We start from the raw sequence: 18,057 nt of genomic DNA, 5'->3' as shown, positions 1-18,057 counted from the left end.
TTTTTTTTTTTTTTTTTCTTGCAATTCATCCACGTCGAATAAATATTGAATAAATATAATAAATACTCGATTATGCCCTCGATTATCAATTAAATAATTCTTCCCCGTGATTTTGTCTATCTTCAAATATCACGACGAAGAGGTATACGTACATTTATATAAAAATATTGGAAATATTGGGAAAAAAGTCGAATCGAAAAGATATTGAATTAGAAATCATGCGCCAGTTACATATTTATTTAACACGAATGCAATAATGAATCTATCGTTCAAGAAATTAAGATAAGCTTTAGCGTTTTTCAAGACACGATTTTAATTAATCTTGATTATATGTATGATGGAAATCATAGGTGTCGCGGTGTCTTGTATCGATCTATGTTGAAAAAAATATTGAATCGGTAATTAATATAGGAAGCAGAGCCATGAATGCAGAACATATTTCTATGTAAGATAAAAAATATACACGTATATATGTATATATATATATATTATATATCGTAACAATAATCAACAAGCGATCGAAGCTTTTCATTTATAAAACATTTATAAAAGGGTTGACATTAAAAATTTTAGATTATTCTTTATGCAGAAACGCGTGCAAAGAAATCGGTGGCGCGAAATCTGTGTTCAATATCGAAAAAAGCGTTGATTCACGTAGAGGCGATCGAGCAGAAATTTAGTCATGTTTATTCGAAAAATACAGATCTGCCATTCATGTTTGCAGTTAATATCAATAACAAACGTCATATACACTCACACACATATGTATATATATATATATATATATATATATATAATAGTGTCTCGTAGCGCGGAGTTCCATTTTGTTTCTTTCGTGAATCTATCATTCGATTTTCGCGCGAATTCATGACACCGGTTTAAAAAATCTGGAAAAACGTATCCGGGATACGGGACTTTACGCGACTTTTTCTACGATCTTTGAACAAACAACGAGATAATACTTTGAGACAGATAACGTTTGGATATTATTTGACAAGATATATAGTATACACGTATAGAATCGTCTCGATTTTTCAAACCGATCGAAAAGTATCGATATTTATTTAATTTCTTTCTTTTTGTTTCTTTTTTTTCTATTATTAAATAAATTTGAGAAAAAATTCGAGAAAGAAACGGGTACAGGCATGAAAAATTGTTTGCTGCACTTTTTCAATTTTTAAATTTTTACGGAACTCGGCGCGCGGAGAATTACATCGACTACTTACGTATAATAATTTGAAAGAATGACATTACCTAGTGCGTGCATGTGTTCGGAGAGCTTACCATAGAAGTGACCGAACGGCCCTGCGTGAGAGCATGCGGTGAAGGTAATCGATATGATTAGAAATACGTAGCGGATATGAGACGGATGGAGATAAAACAATGAAAGAGAGAAAAGGGAGGGGGGGGGAAAGAGTGATAATAATAATTCTAATTCGTATATTCGGTGTAATCGCAATGACGGCCACCGCGTGATGGTACAATACGTGAAAGTGACAACGAGTATGACGTGAACCGATAGACAGGTGGTGAGTATGCTCGATCGGATGAAATGCTGGTGACGAACGCGCCAAGTGCGAAAACTAACAGCATGATCGACAGCTACCAATGAATTTCAAATCGGTCTTTATTCGTTCTCGTTATACGGCGATATTCGATCATCGTTAATATCGACGTTATACGCGAGTGTAAAAAATTAATTCCTTTTTAACGTTTATTATAACATTATATTTTTATCTCTCTTTTNTTTTTTTTTTTTTTTTTGAGATATATAATTCCATAAATGTTCTCTTCTCGTAAATTATCGTATCGCGAATGAAATTCTATTTCTATTTTTTTTTCTTTTTTTTTTTTTTCTACTGATGTTTCGTTTTAACGGAAATAAAGTTGCTACACTTGTGCACAGTGAGATCAAGCGAATTTTTACGATTATATCGAATCGTAACCCGTAGGAGAGGGGTCTCGATAGCTTTACCTGCAGGTTCTGTGGCTGTCGACAAAATGATACGATATTCGTAAGCTCCTTCGCCGTTGCGGGCTTCCAGGATATATTCCTTCTCCGTGTCGGATTTTTGCACACTGTCGATCGTCAGGATTACGCTCCACGCTCCTCTTCCCTACAAGATTACGAATTCCTTTATATCGTTTAAAATTCCTTATCAAAGAAACCGCACGTCTTTAACCTTTAAAAAGCCGATTATTATTCGCCGTGTATAAAAATTCTCGTGCAACGCGTTTCTGGATCAATGTGTTATTTGAACAGTTAAAAAAAGAAAATAAATAAATAAATAAATAAATAAATAAATAAAAAAGAAGAATGAAAGAAAGAAAGAACAAGGGGGGGGGGGAGAAAAAAGTGCAAGTTTCACCGATATCAATTGCCTTTCCAATTGAAAATTGATTCGCATTCATCGATACCAGTTCGATTGCCAGTTCCCAGATGGCCTTTTGAGGGCTGTTCATGCTATGCTGTTCGCCAAGCGGTTTCGATCAGGTCGTTTCGTCCTTTTATTGGTTTCTTCCGCAACGATGCTCATTTAGAGCCTTTCGCGGTATCGAACTTGTCGAGCATTGTTTCGAAATGTTTTCGACTTCGTTTTTCCAATGACCGGAGGTCAAGTGCTGTTCACGTTTAAGTGACACTTTGATTTCAATCTCTCGATATTCTACCTACATATATATATATAAATATATTCAATTTGAACGAATTTCACGAGCCGATATTTCCATGAATTTTAATTTAATTCGTGATATTTCGTTTCTCTTCGCAACGTTATTCTTCGATCTCATTATTATTTGTAATTCTTTCCCCTTGGATCAAGAGGTATCTCGAACTCTTTTATACAAGAGAATTGTATTATCGATATTTTTTACGAAACTTTTTTTCTTTAGATAAAATTTAGATAGATATCTTATATCAAGTACTCAACGAATAATATAGAATAATTTTATTGTTCAAACGAGAGAGGAGGAGATTTCCAATTCTTCCGGAACATTTCTTTCTCCTCCATTGTTTGTGCACAAAATAAGTTTCGATATAGCCGATGTATTATCACGGACGATTTCACCGAACGAATTTTGTAGCATCTGAATCGAGTGGAATTTCATTAAAGCTCTTTGATTAGAGAGAGGAACTTTGCGAGTCACGCGAATGCATAAAAACCGCCTAAGTGCACAAGATGAAAATCGATGCTCTGGAATGTAGAATCTTTGTTCCATTACCTTCGCTCTTTATTCTCCTTCATTTCGACCCTCCATCGTCGATCGTTCCGTTCTCCAATTTACTCTTTCCTTGTTTTATTCTTTTTTCCCTTTTTTTTTTACGAGAAAACTCTCTCTCTCTCTCTCTCTCTATCAAATTATACGTTTCAATATTTATTCCATCGTACTTTTTCTATCGATAATTCAACCTCTGCCTTTTCAACGAATTAATTTTTCACTGTTGTTTCCTTATTTTCGTTGGGAGTTTTTAATCACCATCGATGAAATTCAATATTAATTTATCATTCGAGTAGTTCGAGCACCGTTTGAATCAGCTAGAATTTTCATGGTCCAACGATCGATCTTTCTTAAGTAGAGGAATATTTTATTCATAAATATGAATTGAACGAGAAAGATTTTTAAGATAATATAAAACAGGTAAAATTTCCCGACTTGTTTAATTGAACCACGAATTTGATCAATCGTATATACGCGACGTAATATAAATACGTAATATTTCTCGAAAGGCAATCGATCGTTATAACGATATTTTAAATATAAAATTTAAATCGTAAGAATTAATCGAACAATTTACCAGATCCACAGCGGTCGAGGTTTCGAGTCGATTGCTTTCATCTGGACGTCCCTCGTTGATCATCTCATTGTTCACACGCCATAAAAAACGCGGCCTAGGATTTGCGTAAACGGTCACGTTCACGATTCCCTGCCGTCCAATTACGTATCCAAATCGTTCGATCGTTGACTGAGGTTGAGGAGGATCTAATAAAAACAATTTTCTCTTTTCTTTCATCTTTTTTTTCAAAAGTTCATAGGCGCGCGCGCGCGCGTAAAAAAAAACCATTCGTTACGTCTACTTCGTCTCGAGAATTAAAAAAAAAAAAAGAAAAGAAAAAACAAGTAAACAATCAGAGAAGGAACAGAAAAGTTATTTGCAAAAAGTCTTGGAAATTATTTCGAGACATATATCTACTTACAGTAGACCTGCAGTTGCATAGTGGTTTCTTTAGGCCGGTCGAGGGCGATGTGACCGGCGACGCATCGAAGAACTTTCCCGTTGTCGGTCCAGTCCAAGGCGCGCGATGCATTTTGCACGGCCAGTGAATTATCGTCCACGTTCGAGTCGTAAATCGTTGGCCTTTCCTCGTTGCCGATTGGCTCGTCGTCTAACGTTTCGAAACGGGGAAACGCGTTACAAGTATGTTCAGAAAGGGAAAGAAGAAGAAGAAAAAGAATTAGAAGTTTCGAAATCGAAAATTTCCTCCGTCCTCCCGCGCGACTCTAATTACCGAGGAACAAAGAAACGTTGGCCGCTGGACGCCCGCCTGGCGCGCTGCAACTCACTTCCAATTTTTCTCCCTTCCTATATATATTTCTTCCATCCGATCCTTGACTAGTGTGAAGCTCCGGATTATTCGGCGGTTCTGTAAATCGAGTTCCAAGCATTAATTATTCGCTTCGGTTCCGCAACAACGAGAGCGTTCAATTTTCGTATCCAGAGTCGAGCTTTAAAAACGCGCCGGGACACGTCGAATCTCGTTAATCCTCTCGCCATCGAGGAGGAAAAAACTTGCAGATCTTTATTTAATTTCGAAATCTCTCTCTCTCTCGATCATAGCCCGTTTTCATCATTTATCTCTATCGACTTTATCTGAAAACAGTAATTTCCTTTCGCGTACCCCCTCCCTACCACCTCTCTCGCGTAAGCAATTCTCTTAACGAAGATTAATTAGTTCTCGAATTCTCCCACACACGTAGACGAAGGTTATATTTTTCACATTCACGTGTACACGGGGAGGGATATACTTTCCTCGGACAAGTAACGTCACGAAGTTTCACAGCGATTTTCTCATTAATTTCTCAAAAACCTCGACGTAAAAACGACGACGATTAATTACGAACGGGTTTTAATTATTAGCTCCGGCTCGTTTCAAATTAAAAATACGATATCATAGGACGCGTGTCTATGTTCTATCGTCGGTCGGTTATTACAAGAAGATAATATTATCTCTGGATACGTACTGGCCACGATGATCCTCATGGACGCCTGCTCCTCCGTTCGGCTGTCGGTCGTGGTCAGGGTGCATTTGAATATTCCATCGTGGCTTTCCTTGATCTTGGCTATGCGAACCCCGCATTGGCCCGCCTCTGTTCCTTCTCCGTAATACTCGATACCGTCTTCGGGCGGTTGTCCCTTCGACAACACTATACCACCTTCCTCGCCAGGTATCTCGACACGGCACACCCGAAGCGGTCTACCCACTCTGCACAAAATTTGCAGGCTCTCGCCCAATCGGACGGCCGTCGGTCGTTTTGGCTCGATGTCCACCACTAGGTTCGATTTCGATGCTGAAAAATATTAAGAGAAAAGATGTTAAAATGCTAAATTCTATTGTCTATTTTTTATTTTTAATTTTTGCGAATTGTCGCGCGAATTCGTGAAATTATTTCACGCGGAGATATTATCGTGGGAGTGGTTTTATCAAGGTTTAATTAAGTAAACAAGGAAGGTACGAAATAGGGATAAGTCGAGTTTATGGAAGAGATCGGGGAAAGGTGTTTAATTTATGGACGCGTGTCTCGTTTCAACGTGTCTCGTTTGTAAATTGTAATATGATCAAGAAGACGTAAAAGCGCGCCTTCATCGACTTTATCGTGGGCGACGAAGATTTAATGCCAACTTTGCCACTTTGTTTCAAAAAACGTTAATTTTAATTTCTTCAAATTGGTCTAGTATAGCAAGATGATACTAATCGTATCAAGACGACATTTTTTCAACACTTTGAAATATTCGCGACGTAAAATATTCGCGTAAGAATAAAAAGCACGAAAATATTTCGTACTTTTACGCTCTTTCTTTACTTTATTTCTCCCTTTAACTCCATAGAATTGATTCCCTCTGTAGAATCTTTCTACCCTATTTCTTTACACCCCTTTAATTCCCCTTTCTCGAATTCTTTAATTTTTACCGCGCAATAGTTAAATTCAAAACGTTCGTCTCTCTTTCTTACTCCCGTCCGTGGTTCATATTCCTCGAATACATTGCGAAAATTCTTCACTGTCTTTAGTTTTAATCCACGCTCGATTTCATACGGATCGTAAATTTCCGTGGTATCGAAACAGCAGCTAATCTCGAACGCATTGCCGGTGAATTTTAATCTGCATTCCTGCCAGGATACGTGTGGCGACACGAAGCGACAGGGAGACAATTATAGCGCTGGATTGAACGGTGTTTTAAGATTTATGAGACAAACGCGAAAGTTGATTAAATTCTGCTCTCCGAAAGAAATTTTCAAACGTTAAAAGAAAAGAAAGAAAGAAAAAGTACAACGAGAAAAATGTTTCATTAGTATCGAAATTTATAAAAATTCGCATTAAACGAAAAATGAAAAAATTTTTTTGCAAAAACCATTTTAACAATTTGCCATTGGACCTTTCGATGCTCCACGATAATAATTTCCAAGCAAAAACAAATTAAATAAAAGCTTACGCGCATCATACGAAATTGCAGCATATTCAAATTAATCGCTTCCACCCTTGTTTTACCGTTTTATCGATTTATCGACTAATCAAACAAACGCAAGATTACCTTTCCTCCCCTTCCAATCAAATTTCCCTATATTTAGCCCACGATTCAAGGCTCGTAGCTCGTAGATCGTTCGTCTACAACAACAACGAAAAAAAAAAAAAAAAAAAAGAAAAAAAAAGAAAAAAGGAGAAAGTCGAGGAATTTTCTTTCGAAAAACCTACCCCTACACCGCTTTTTACCAAACTTTCCCCGGTAATTGTGCCGGGTATGTAACGGATAACGAGAAGTAGCCGACAGTCTGGTTGTATCGTAAATGAACAAAAGTTTCCGCGCAAAAAGCTTGGAAAGTATCGAGCTGTACCTGCAACCAGTTCCAGAAGAGGAACGAAGAGAGTTAAGGGAGGGAGGGGAGGGGGAGGTGGAATGGATTCCTGGTCGAAAAGTGAGAACTTGTACCACTATATTCCATTAGTAACTGTATTGTCAAATCCGACGTTCGATATTTTCTCGTTGCAAAAGTGAGTCACGTACGTGAAATCATTCGAATAAAAATTCCTCCATTCTTCCTCGCAATCTAATTTTTTTCTTTCTTTTTTTTTTTTTCACTTTCAAAATTCAATTTTTATTTTCATCGTCGAGTCAATCTCGATGGATTGAATTTACAGACGAAGGATATCCCTATGGATCCGTCCGAAAAATAATTAAAATCTTTTCGATAAAATGATCCGATTCTTCTTCTCGACTTTTTGTTTTTCCTTTTCCTTTTCGATATTCGTACGAGTAAATAATATATATATATATATATATTTTTGAGTGTAAAAGGGGTTGAACATTATACATGGAAACCGAATTTCAGGTTAGTTCGTTACAGGCGTCCGCGATTACTTGCGGGCGAGCAACGGCACGCGAAAAACGAGAAACAGGCTTACGAGCGACTGTTCTGCAACAAATTAAATTCTAGAGAAAATTGGTTCATTATCCGCGCGAACGTTGCGGGGTGTAATGCAGTTTGTTGGTAGAATCGAATGAGGAACCGCGTGTGGTAGTACTCGCGGCCTCTCGCGAATTTATTATATCGTCCCATCGAGCTCTGAATTTCACTCCTTTGTAACTCGATAAACCGTGACTCGATTCTTGTAAAATTACATTCTCGACAATTAGGGAATTGCATCCTTTCCCTCCCCCTGTTTACGTAATCATTTCTTTCCGTTCCAACAACAAATCCTCGCGTATCCTCGTTCACACCCAAACAAACAGAAAAATTCCAAACAAACAGAATTCCACTTTGAAATTTTTTCCTCCCCCTCGTTTCTTTTTACATCCCGCTTACGGAATTAAATCTTTGTTAATAAATATTTGAACAAAAATCCTCCTTTTTCTTTATTCACTCTTGAAAAAACATAGAAATAATCTCATTTCAGTTTCGAGGTATAAACAGAACGAAGAGAGAAGATGGAAGAGAAAATTCTCATTCTTCCACTATTGTATGGCACAATTGCAATAGTAATGTCATTTAAATCTCGATTTTTACATAAAAATCGGCAACCGTTCCATTCCTCCTCCTCTTCTCATCTTAGTTAATTCCATCAAGAGTCTACCGCCAAAATCAACCCCCCACGCACCCATAAATTCTCAAGATCATATATCGTCCCGATCGTAAAGTCTAATTTATATAATTGACGTATGGATCGCGAGACGAGTGAAGCAACGTACAATACAATACGGTTGGACGAACGAGGTCGAATTTCGTTGGAGGGCTCATAAGCCGCATCAATCTCGCGAGTTGGGAACAAGCGGCGGCGGGGCCCTCTCGCCGCGTCGAACGTGGCCCGATCCCGTGCACGCCACGACGCCATTATGATAATGGCGGCCGAGGAGGAAATATGATAAACCGGGCGTGGCGCGAATAACGATTATCATATTTCATCTCGGCTTGACGGATCGAATAATAACTAGCCACGAATTGTAACGGCCTCTTCTTCTTCCTCTTCCTCCTCTTCCTCTTCTTCTTCTTCTTCTTCTTAAGGGGGTGTTGTTCGTCATCCACGTGTCGCGGACGAGACTTTGTTTTTGCCCCCGAGTCAGAATGCTCGTTAGTTTTTCTTCACTGTTTCGTATGTGTGTTTCGTATACGGATGGATGGGGGAAAAAGGATGGTAGATAGATAAGCGAGCAAATAAGTTTATGGAAGAATATAGAACGACGAACTTTTCCTTGATAAATTTGTAACATTGGGGGAAGAGTTTTTTTTTTTTTTTTTTAAGTATTCCAATTCTTCCTTCCATTCCTCCGTTTCGTTGGAATTACATTAATACCCATTGGGATTATCCTCTTTGATTTTTGAACGTATTCAACGAATACGCGAAGGAAAAGAATTACACGGTACAGTAGTTGAAGCGAAGATATTCTTTTCATCGATGAAAGGAGATCGTGTTTTTTTTTTTCCTTCTTCTTTCCTTTTCTTTTCCGCAAAGAAGTTAAAAGAAGTGGAGGACGAAAAGCGACTTTTGTTTCCCTAGATTGATTTATTTAAAATGCTTGATTAAATCCTGTCCTCTGTATTCGTTCGCGATTGTAATCTTTCTTTCTTTTTTTTTTTTTACGAGGAACAAAAAAAAAAGGCGCTTTCATTTCGTCCAACGAAGGAATTCGCTAAAAGCGAATTTTCTTAAGCGAAGAACAAACCCTTCTCGAAACCGTCTCCATTGTTCTATCCTATCGTGGCTCGATACTACGAATACTACGAAAACATTTTTTATAATCTCATTCGTGTTCATCGATGTCTCGCGCTTCCTTGTTTTTTATTTTACTATCGCGGTATCTGCTTCTCGCGCGATATCCATTCTTCGCGCTTATTATCTCCTCGAGATAATCTCCCTTACTCTTTCCCCCTTTGAAGCGGGGAGAAAAATAGCGGTGCGATTTCAAAAGAAATCGTCGAGCCACTCGAGACTCTTTCAGCCTTGTCCTTAGAAGAGTCGTTGTATCTTCTTTTCTTGAGAATCTTTCTTAAAACAGAGAGTTCTGAAAGTGGCTCCTTCAATCGTGTCACGTGGAATTATCAATTAGAAAAAAAGAAAATAATCAATCTCCTTGCTATCCGTATTAAAACAAAAATCATCTCTAATTCACATAATAAAGTAATTCAATAATTCGCTATCATTTTACATATATCAATAGGGTTAAAATTCAAGAATTTGTTTGATTGGATAGGTCTGGTTAGTTTTCGACCCAGATAATGATCGTGAGCCCATAAATTCTATTTGATTTTCGCGGCCATCAATTTGTTATGGGTGACGTCGTGATCTAATTTGAAGCGCCTCCATTTACCAGGAGGAGGAGGAGGAGGAGGAGGGCCGCGTATTTCGAAAACCGCAGCAACAGATGCGATGATTTGTGGACAGTTGCGCGCATCGGCGCCCCTCTCAGATTGATGCATGCCTAACCGATATATAAATCAAATTCAAATTTCAAATGTATCTCCTCCTCCTAGAGAAACCTTGTTCTTCGTTGTCTAAATTCTTTGCTACTTTTTTTGAGGAGGTGGAAGAGGATATTAAACACATTCAAACGTACGTGTTTTTTTTCAAATCTTGCAAAGAGAAATGTATATCGTAAAAAAAAAAAAAAAAAAAAAAAAAGAATAAGAGAAATAGAAACGGTTGACTGAAGAATCACGAGGGAGTTTCATTGTCGAGGAGGAGAGAAGCATGCCCCGAAGGTTAAGTCGCGTTCAAAGCGATCCACGTTGCATCGCGAAGGAAGGAACACAAAGCGATACACCAATAATCATACTCGTTCCCACGAGTATACCACTTTCTTTCAAAGTGGAGTTTTTCGTCGTCGGAGGAACCGCGTCCATGGCGGACAAAGGCGGAACGAATGGACAGGATGGATCGTTGCCAGGTTCAATTTGCGTGTCGATGACGAGTTTCCTCCTGTTTGCGAGAATTTCTAAAAAAAGAAAAGAAAGGAAGAAAGAAAGAAAAAAAAAAGACGTGCTTTCTTTAACTCTGAATTTTTTCATTTCACTCTTCTTCTTCTTCTTCTTCTACCGAAGGAAAAAATCGCGATTCTTCTTTTCTTTTTTTTTTCTTTCTTCTTTTTTCTTTCTTTGGAACACGTGTAATCGCGAGCGGGAGGAAAACGAGGCGCAAAGAGGAATAAAATTAATGCGCACGGAGATGTAAAATTGCAAGATGAATCAAGAGGGTCGAAAATATATATACATTGTAGAAAAAAATATATAATAATTCTCCCTGATTCGTGGTTACAATTAAAACCAGAGGATTGGCGGAATTTCTCTTTCTCGAGAGTCTGATCAACAACTTTTTCCTAACAAATTAATTTTTTTTCACTCGAATTAGCGAGAGAGAGAGAGAGAGAGAGAGAGAAAAGAGAGGAATAAAAGTTGTTATTCCGCGAGGAATAAGAAATCGGTGGAGGATATTCAAAGTGATATTTTCACGAGGATCACGATCAGGATTCCGAATGGAATAATTTACAACCACTCCCCCATCCAAAACTCGTAAATATTATTTAACCGAGAAATGTTTTAACTCCTAGCTTCTTCGATACTTGTGGATCAACCACAAGATTTATACATCCCGCGTAAAAAAATTCATTTTCATATACCCGCTATACATATTTCCGGGGAGGGGGGTGAGGGTATAACGCGAAAGAAACGGTGGTGCGCGATACACGTCGGGGTTTGGTCGGTGATCCGGCCGCGAGCGCCGACGACTCTTAAATCCTACTTTCCCGGATGACATAATAACACCACGAGATAATCTCGGTTATATGAAGGCGCGATGTATACGCAATTTCCCACTGATTTCCAATTTTCTCCACCGTCTATTTTCGCCTCGTGTTTTCGCACACACGTAGTAAGCGTAGTAACGTAATATTACAAAAGATACAGCGGAAAAAAAGAAGATAAATAAGGGAAAAAGATAATATGTAAATTCTCTCGACGAATTAATATTCCATCTTTTGTCGGGAAATTTCGTGAATATGATAAAGTTGATTCATGGTCGTCTGTGATCGTATACAGGAGTGAGTTACATCGAGTTTTTTTCTAATTTAGAAATTATATCGAAGAGCAAATTTTTTTTATATATATATAATAACAATTCCATTGAAAAACTTAACGAAAAACGAGGAAAAATATCATGGCAGAACGTTTGAAAAAATATTCTCTGAAAGATATTCTCACGAGACGTTTCTTTCCCAAAAAAATTATTATTATTATCCGGGGCAATTTAGCTAAAAAAAGCAAAAGAGAGACGAACACAAGTTGGAGGAACACAAGAATAATAGGAACACAAGAATAATAAAAGGAAGAGGGGAGAAAGAACAAAGCGGAGAGCATGTCAGAAAGAAGAGTGGTACAGCAAAATCGCTATGGTCAGCTAATGTGTGCAAGTTGCAAGGGGTGAAATTAATCCTGGCTGGCACTTGTCCGGTATTAGATGATATTCCCTAACGTCGCTAATTTCTCTCAGTGTACGAATATATACATATATATATATGCGAGAGAGGCCTCGTATGCTATAGTCGTGACGGAGACGAGAGTGGACGAAACTCGATTTTCGTCGTAATCAGAGCGAAGTGCGGAGCGCGGCTCTCTACGTTAAAATTCAAGGCAAGGATGTGTTTAAGGGAGGGAAGCGTGGTCGGTGGATATTAACTGGCAGTGGCGATTCGTTAGCCCGTGTTCCTCGAGGGGGAGGAGAAGGGGAGGTGAGTGTAGTTTTTGAACTGCAAGCTATGCGCCCTTAATTTTCATACCGGTTTAATTTGTTTCGACCGCTTCTTGTTTCCCCGCCAATTTGTTTTCTTTTTTTCTCTCCGCTCTCTTCCTTTTTCCTTTCCATTTCAACTTTTCGCGCGTAATATTGAAGCTAACGTTACGCGGAGCTTTCCGGAATTATAGATATTTTTATCCTCCTATCGTTCTTTCGATCGAAGAAGGGAAAACCTTTCGTTTTAATTTTTCAAAACAATTAAAATTACAATTAAAAATAAATTGTAAATTCGTTCCTCGTTGTTCCTCCTCGATACACCTTTTCGTTCCTTCATCGTTCATTCGAAGATCGATTCGAATCGTTGGTGAAATGAAAATTTCCCTCAAGATCGTTTTCGTCTTTTCCTCCTCCCTCCCTCCCCTTAGGATAAAACGATCCTAATTCCAGAAGAAAGTCGGCGGTCTCGTTCGGTTTCCGGTAAGCTGCGTGGAAAAGTATTACGAGCGAAACAGGAGCGCGCATGCGAAAAAAGGGAGCTCGACGGAAAAAGTTTGCGCTTTATAAGAGGGAAAACACGACTATCGAGTACGAAGAGAGCAGAGACAGAAAGGGGGGAGGGGAAAGGGAGAAAGAGAGAGAGAGAGAGAGAGAGAGAGAAAGAGTAACTCTCTACGTTTCCAATCCCCAGAGCTTTTTTCCAGACCAACCGAGCAAGGAAAAGAGTACATCATTCAAGCCCAGGGAAAATAGAGCAATCTTGTGACACATGGGAAATCCATGCATTACCTGTACCATATTCGTGTGCGCAACTTACTCACGAATGCATTGCATTTTTCCACGGTGTGCGGCGAATCGACTCGCGCGACTTTTCAGGTCCGCCATATCCCCCCCCCCCCTCCCCCTTCCTCCCTTTTGCGATCAGAAAATGGATTCATTCGGCCATTTGTCCCGTATTTGATGGCTTAATGACGGAGTGTCAGCCAAGTTAAAAGGTCGTTTCCATTATTTTTAACAATTAGCCATCCTGAAATACCGGTGAAAAGTGGCGAGGAAAAATGGTTATTTTCGTCGATGGATGTTAGGTAAAAAGGAAGAATGGGGGAGGGTGAGAGGAGTAGTTTGATCGAATTTTTATTTCACGGATCGTTTAGCGGGGAAAATATTTTGAACGATCATTTAATAATTATCGAAGGGTAAATATAGAAAGGATGTTTCGCAGAACGCCGTTTATTATATTTTACAAAAATAAATAAACCGATATATTTGGTATAATTCAATGGATAATTTCATATTAATCGCTCTCCATAAATCAAATAATACCCTCCCTTTTTATTTCCATTCACTCGATAAATAAATACATTCCCACGTATAAAATATATCGTTATTTTACCAATTATTTTACAATCAATTCTCCAATATCCATAAAAATTAAAAGTGTAACACGATCGAGGATATCTGAGAATATTTAATCGTTCGTTCGAAAGTTAATCACGCGTATATATATATATATATATATAAAATAAACGGATCGAGTATTAAGGGAGCAAAAGGGAGGCGCATAAATTTTTCGCGGCCCGCTCACGCGTATATATCCGACCATAATTATCATCGCGTTGTAAATCGTGGCTCGTGCATTAACCGCATAAATTATGTGGAGTCGGAGGTGTAGAGAAACTGCATTACATCACCGCGTGTATTCGACTAATTAGTCATTATCGAACGGCGGTGGAGGGGTGTCATGCATAATCGTACGAATTAATGCGACCGTGAAAGAGTGGCGATTAACGGTGGTGTTTCCTTTCGAAAAACCGATAAATATTTTTCACGATTTCGAGCCGAACGCGCAACCAACAAAATAACGGAGGTGGAGATCGATCGCGGTTCCATTGATTTTTAATTTTAATTGCCCGTAATCCTCGTCGGTAACGAAACTGCGATATACTCGAAATCCGATGTAAATACATATATATATATATATATATCGATATCGCGTACATCGCGCCATTTCCTCCCCCATCCTTTTCTTTTTATCTCTCTTCGTTTCATTAATCGAGGCGAAACACCTCGATTTTTCGTCTCCATGAATAATAAAAAATTGAAATTCGAGCGCGACTCGAATGGAGGTGATTTTAATAAATTTTTGCAACTCGAGAGAGACGCCTATCGTTCATTTTTGTTATTCTTTAATCGTTTTACAGGACGGCACGTTTTAACGCGCGAAATATATCACGCGGATAGAGTCGTGAATGCAATGATACAAATAAAATAATTAATTTTCCCGTCTCGTTTCGAAGGATGGATTTAAATGGTACGTGTCTACTCTCCTCCCCTCTCTCTCTCTCTCTCTCTCTCTCTTTTTTTTTTACAATCAGTGATTACACGTTCGCCCAAAGATCGGGAAGGGATGGCGAGCGTCAGTTTGAAAAACGATTTTTAATTGAGGAAATTTCAACGATTTTTCGTTACGTTGAAAAATGGAAAACACGATACGATAATTAAATAAATTAATCTTCACTTCGGTATTATTCGATTCGCGTCCGTGTTAATCGGATTAAAAAAAAAAAAAAAAAAAAGAAGAAAAAAAACGTAAAAAAGCGGAAAGACAAATTTCCAGCTTTATTAAAAATCGATCCAGCGAGTTAAACGCGATTGTTTCATAATCATTCTCCAACTTTGAATTCTTTTAAAATGATAAAACAAAAACTTCGTCGAAGCGTGCCTTCAAATTGCTCGAATCGAACCTACCTCAACATCATCCCCAACGAGATTTTACGACACGTTCGAGAAGGGATAGTAGGGAAACCGAGGGAAAAAAACTTGGATTTCTCGAAGATTTCTCGAAGAGACGATCGCTGAGATCTACTCTTGGAGGAGCAATTTCGGGGGAAACGGCCACAAATCTCTGAGATTAAGGTCGGTTTACGCGACGGTAAATCAACTCATCATCGCTCGTCCGGTCGGAGCCTTCTCCTCCTCCTTCTCCTCCTCCTCATCGTCAGCCCTCGATTCACCCCTTTTTCCAGTGGTGGTTCGCGAACCAAGGTGGCCGACCTCGAACACGACACGATACCTCCATCGCTCCGTCTCCTCGTCTCTCCACTGAAACTTGGCAAATCGGTTTTGCCCGGCCGATGATGGCGTTGGAATCGAGTTATGCAAAATAGATTTCGCGTTAAATAACCGTCGCGCTACTTCGCGTCGGACATCGCGTCGATTCACTCCCGTCGATACTTTGATATTTTCTCCTCCATTATTGTCGACAAATACCTCTCTCTCTCTCTCTCTCTCTCTCTTGGATAGCATCTTTCATCCACCGACCATTTAACCATTAGGGCGTGTAAATAAGATTAAAAAAATTCCACATTTTAAAAGCCCTCTCGTAAAGAGATCGATTTGGTATCATTGCGCGAAACCGAGCAATTTCACAGAGGATCTCTGTGAAATTTGACGGACGAATCGGAAACAGGAAGGGGAAAATAGGAGGAGGGGAGGAGCGTTCCGAATTCGTTTGGCGACAGGCGGGAGTAGTTTGTTTAATTAGATTTGCGCCAGTTCGAGAGAGAGGTAAGAAGTGTACCGATGCAAAATGAAAATTTAGTTTCGACCAATGCGGTCCATCCTTGGAACTTTCTCGCTTTGCCCGTGAAGTATTTTTCTTTTTTTCTTTTTTCTTTTTGGCAAGAATCCGAGGATTAAAGTTGATGAAAAAGATATATTTTGTAAATTAGTGGAATCTACTCGTAGTTTTTTACACGACGAACGCAAATAAAATTCTGGTAATCGAATCGAGTCGAAAAATACGAAACCTATAATCCGCGCAATGAAAGTATATTCGAAATTATATTCGAAAATTTATTTTCGGTATCGTTCGTGTCGTGTCGCGTACTCTCGGCAAACGACGCGACCTTTTGCGGAGTTTATTTCCAAACTGATCGTCGAGGCGTACGGATCGAAATTCTACGCACTCCAATAACGTGGTAATACTTTTCATTTTTATTCTTATAACACTCTTTCTTCTATCTTAACGTTATATACTCAATAACAATATTAATTAATTATTTATTTATTCATTATTTTTATTAATTATTTGTCGTTATTGTTGTTTGTTCGTAATTTAAGGGATAATTTAAGAATCTCGTTTCTTCGTTCTGTATCTCATCTATATTATTACGCACGTGTTATTTAATATTAATATTTCGAGGCAGTCATTATAAAAAGTGCATCGAACGATCGATAAAATAGGTTAGAATACAGGTTTTGATGGTCGAAAGTTGACCGGTTAAACTGTTATTACTTCTGAAAAGATGATGTCGATCCAGTTATCGCGAATCTGTTATCCCCTTTACAATACCTCTACCCACTGTCTCTCCTCCTCCCCTGTTTCCAACAGTTTCCTTCCACTTATTCGCCAAGTTCGTCGACTTCCACGTAGTCGTTGGCAGCCGACATCGCGTATTTCTGTTGCAAAAGCAACGGCGGTGCACGGTTCGTTAAACCGTAACAATTAAACGAGGGGGAGGGGGGGTTCTTCGGGGCTTTCTGTTCCTGATTATTAACGATCCCGCGCGAAAAGGCCTCTTCTCCCCTCTCCCCTGGACGACAACAGAATTTTCAATTTACTCTGATATTTGCTCCCCTTGTTTCCTGCGAATGGAACGCTTTTGGATCTGGTGTTTCGCGCAATGAAATTCGATCGAAGGAAAACTTCCTTCTCCCCCTCGGATATTTCCCTTCACCTCGTCGAAGATTTTGTTAAATCGAGTCGGTCGAAATGTCGACGAATCATTTGCGTCGATCAGAGTTTCGAATCGAGATGCTGTTGAATCAAACCAGAAGTGAATAGAAATTTTATTTATTTTAATTCAAAATAAATTTTTTACTACGATTTACGAAGATTGTTGTTGTAAGTATTGTAATTGGATTATTAAAGCGGGAGGATAAATTTCATACCACGATTTCGCAATTAATAGATAGCGATTTCGAGTTAAAGGCGGATTTAACTAGAATCCGGTTCACCGCTAAATCAATAAACTCGATTGGACATTAATCGGAGAGACGTTTAGAGCAGTGAGGTAATCTCCGTTTAACCAAAGGAAAATCGGATTGATTCGAGAAGAATAATAACGAGATTCATAAATTTCGTTTCGTTCTTTTCTTTTTTTCTTTTTTCTATTTTAAGTTGCTTCAATTCCCTTTTAGGATGTTAAGAATTTCGTAAATTAAAATTGGAAAGGTAATTAATTTCACCATTGCTTTTCTCCATTTGTTATTTTTATTTTTTACGACAACAAAATGATTAACGATACCTATGTTGTCGATATCATCTTTGTCAATATTGCAAATTTCGCTCACGTCTAATTGACGTAGGATCTTGTTTATACATTTTTGTTTTCGAACAAAACGAATCGCGAACGAACATCGGTTATAAATTAAATTTTCCCGGACGGAAGAATAACATTTGTTCGGGCAGGCGTACGTACGTGCGTGTAATTATCTGTTACACGTTCAACGTATTTTGTATACTTGCAGGATTTATCGATGGGATGAGATTTTGGAAAATTT

At 38.6% G+C, this 18,057-nt stretch overlaps 1 protein-coding gene across 4 annotated transcripts in view; it reads right to left on the bottom strand.

Annotated features, from left to right (window-relative positions):
• Positions 1 to 18,057, bottom strand: part of LOC122721091 (fasciclin-3) — a 305,529-nt gene that overhangs the window by 15,723 nt on the left and 271,749 nt on the right. For 3 of the 4 annotated variants that reach the window (XM_043948354.1, XM_043948356.1, XM_043948357.1), the window contains exons 2-6: positions 5,242 to 5,571; positions 4,509 to 4,643; positions 4,197 to 4,385; positions 3,797 to 3,981; positions 1,976 to 2,117 (exon numbers count right to left, since the gene is read on the bottom strand). In XM_043948354.1, coding sequence (XP_043804289.1) covers positions 1,976 to 2,117; positions 3,797 to 3,981; positions 4,197 to 4,385; positions 4,509 to 4,643; positions 5,242 to 5,571 — 981 coding nt within the window. The remainder of the gene's footprint in view (positions 1 to 1,975; positions 2,118 to 3,796; positions 3,982 to 4,196; positions 4,386 to 4,508; positions 4,644 to 5,241; positions 5,572 to 18,057) is intronic. The other variant, XM_043948355.1, reaches the window with a different exon arrangement.

This window comes from Apis laboriosa, unplaced genomic scaffold, assembly GCF_014066325.1.
Source record: "Apis laboriosa isolate Shangri-la unplaced genomic scaffold, ASM1406632v1 scaffold13_cov153, whole genome shotgun sequence".
In the NCBI taxonomy this organism is placed as follows: domain Eukaryota; kingdom Metazoa; phylum Arthropoda; class Insecta; order Hymenoptera; family Apidae; genus Apis; species Apis laboriosa.
Note: the sequence above shows the minus strand (reverse complement) of the source record. Positions and strands in the feature narration are given on the sequence as shown.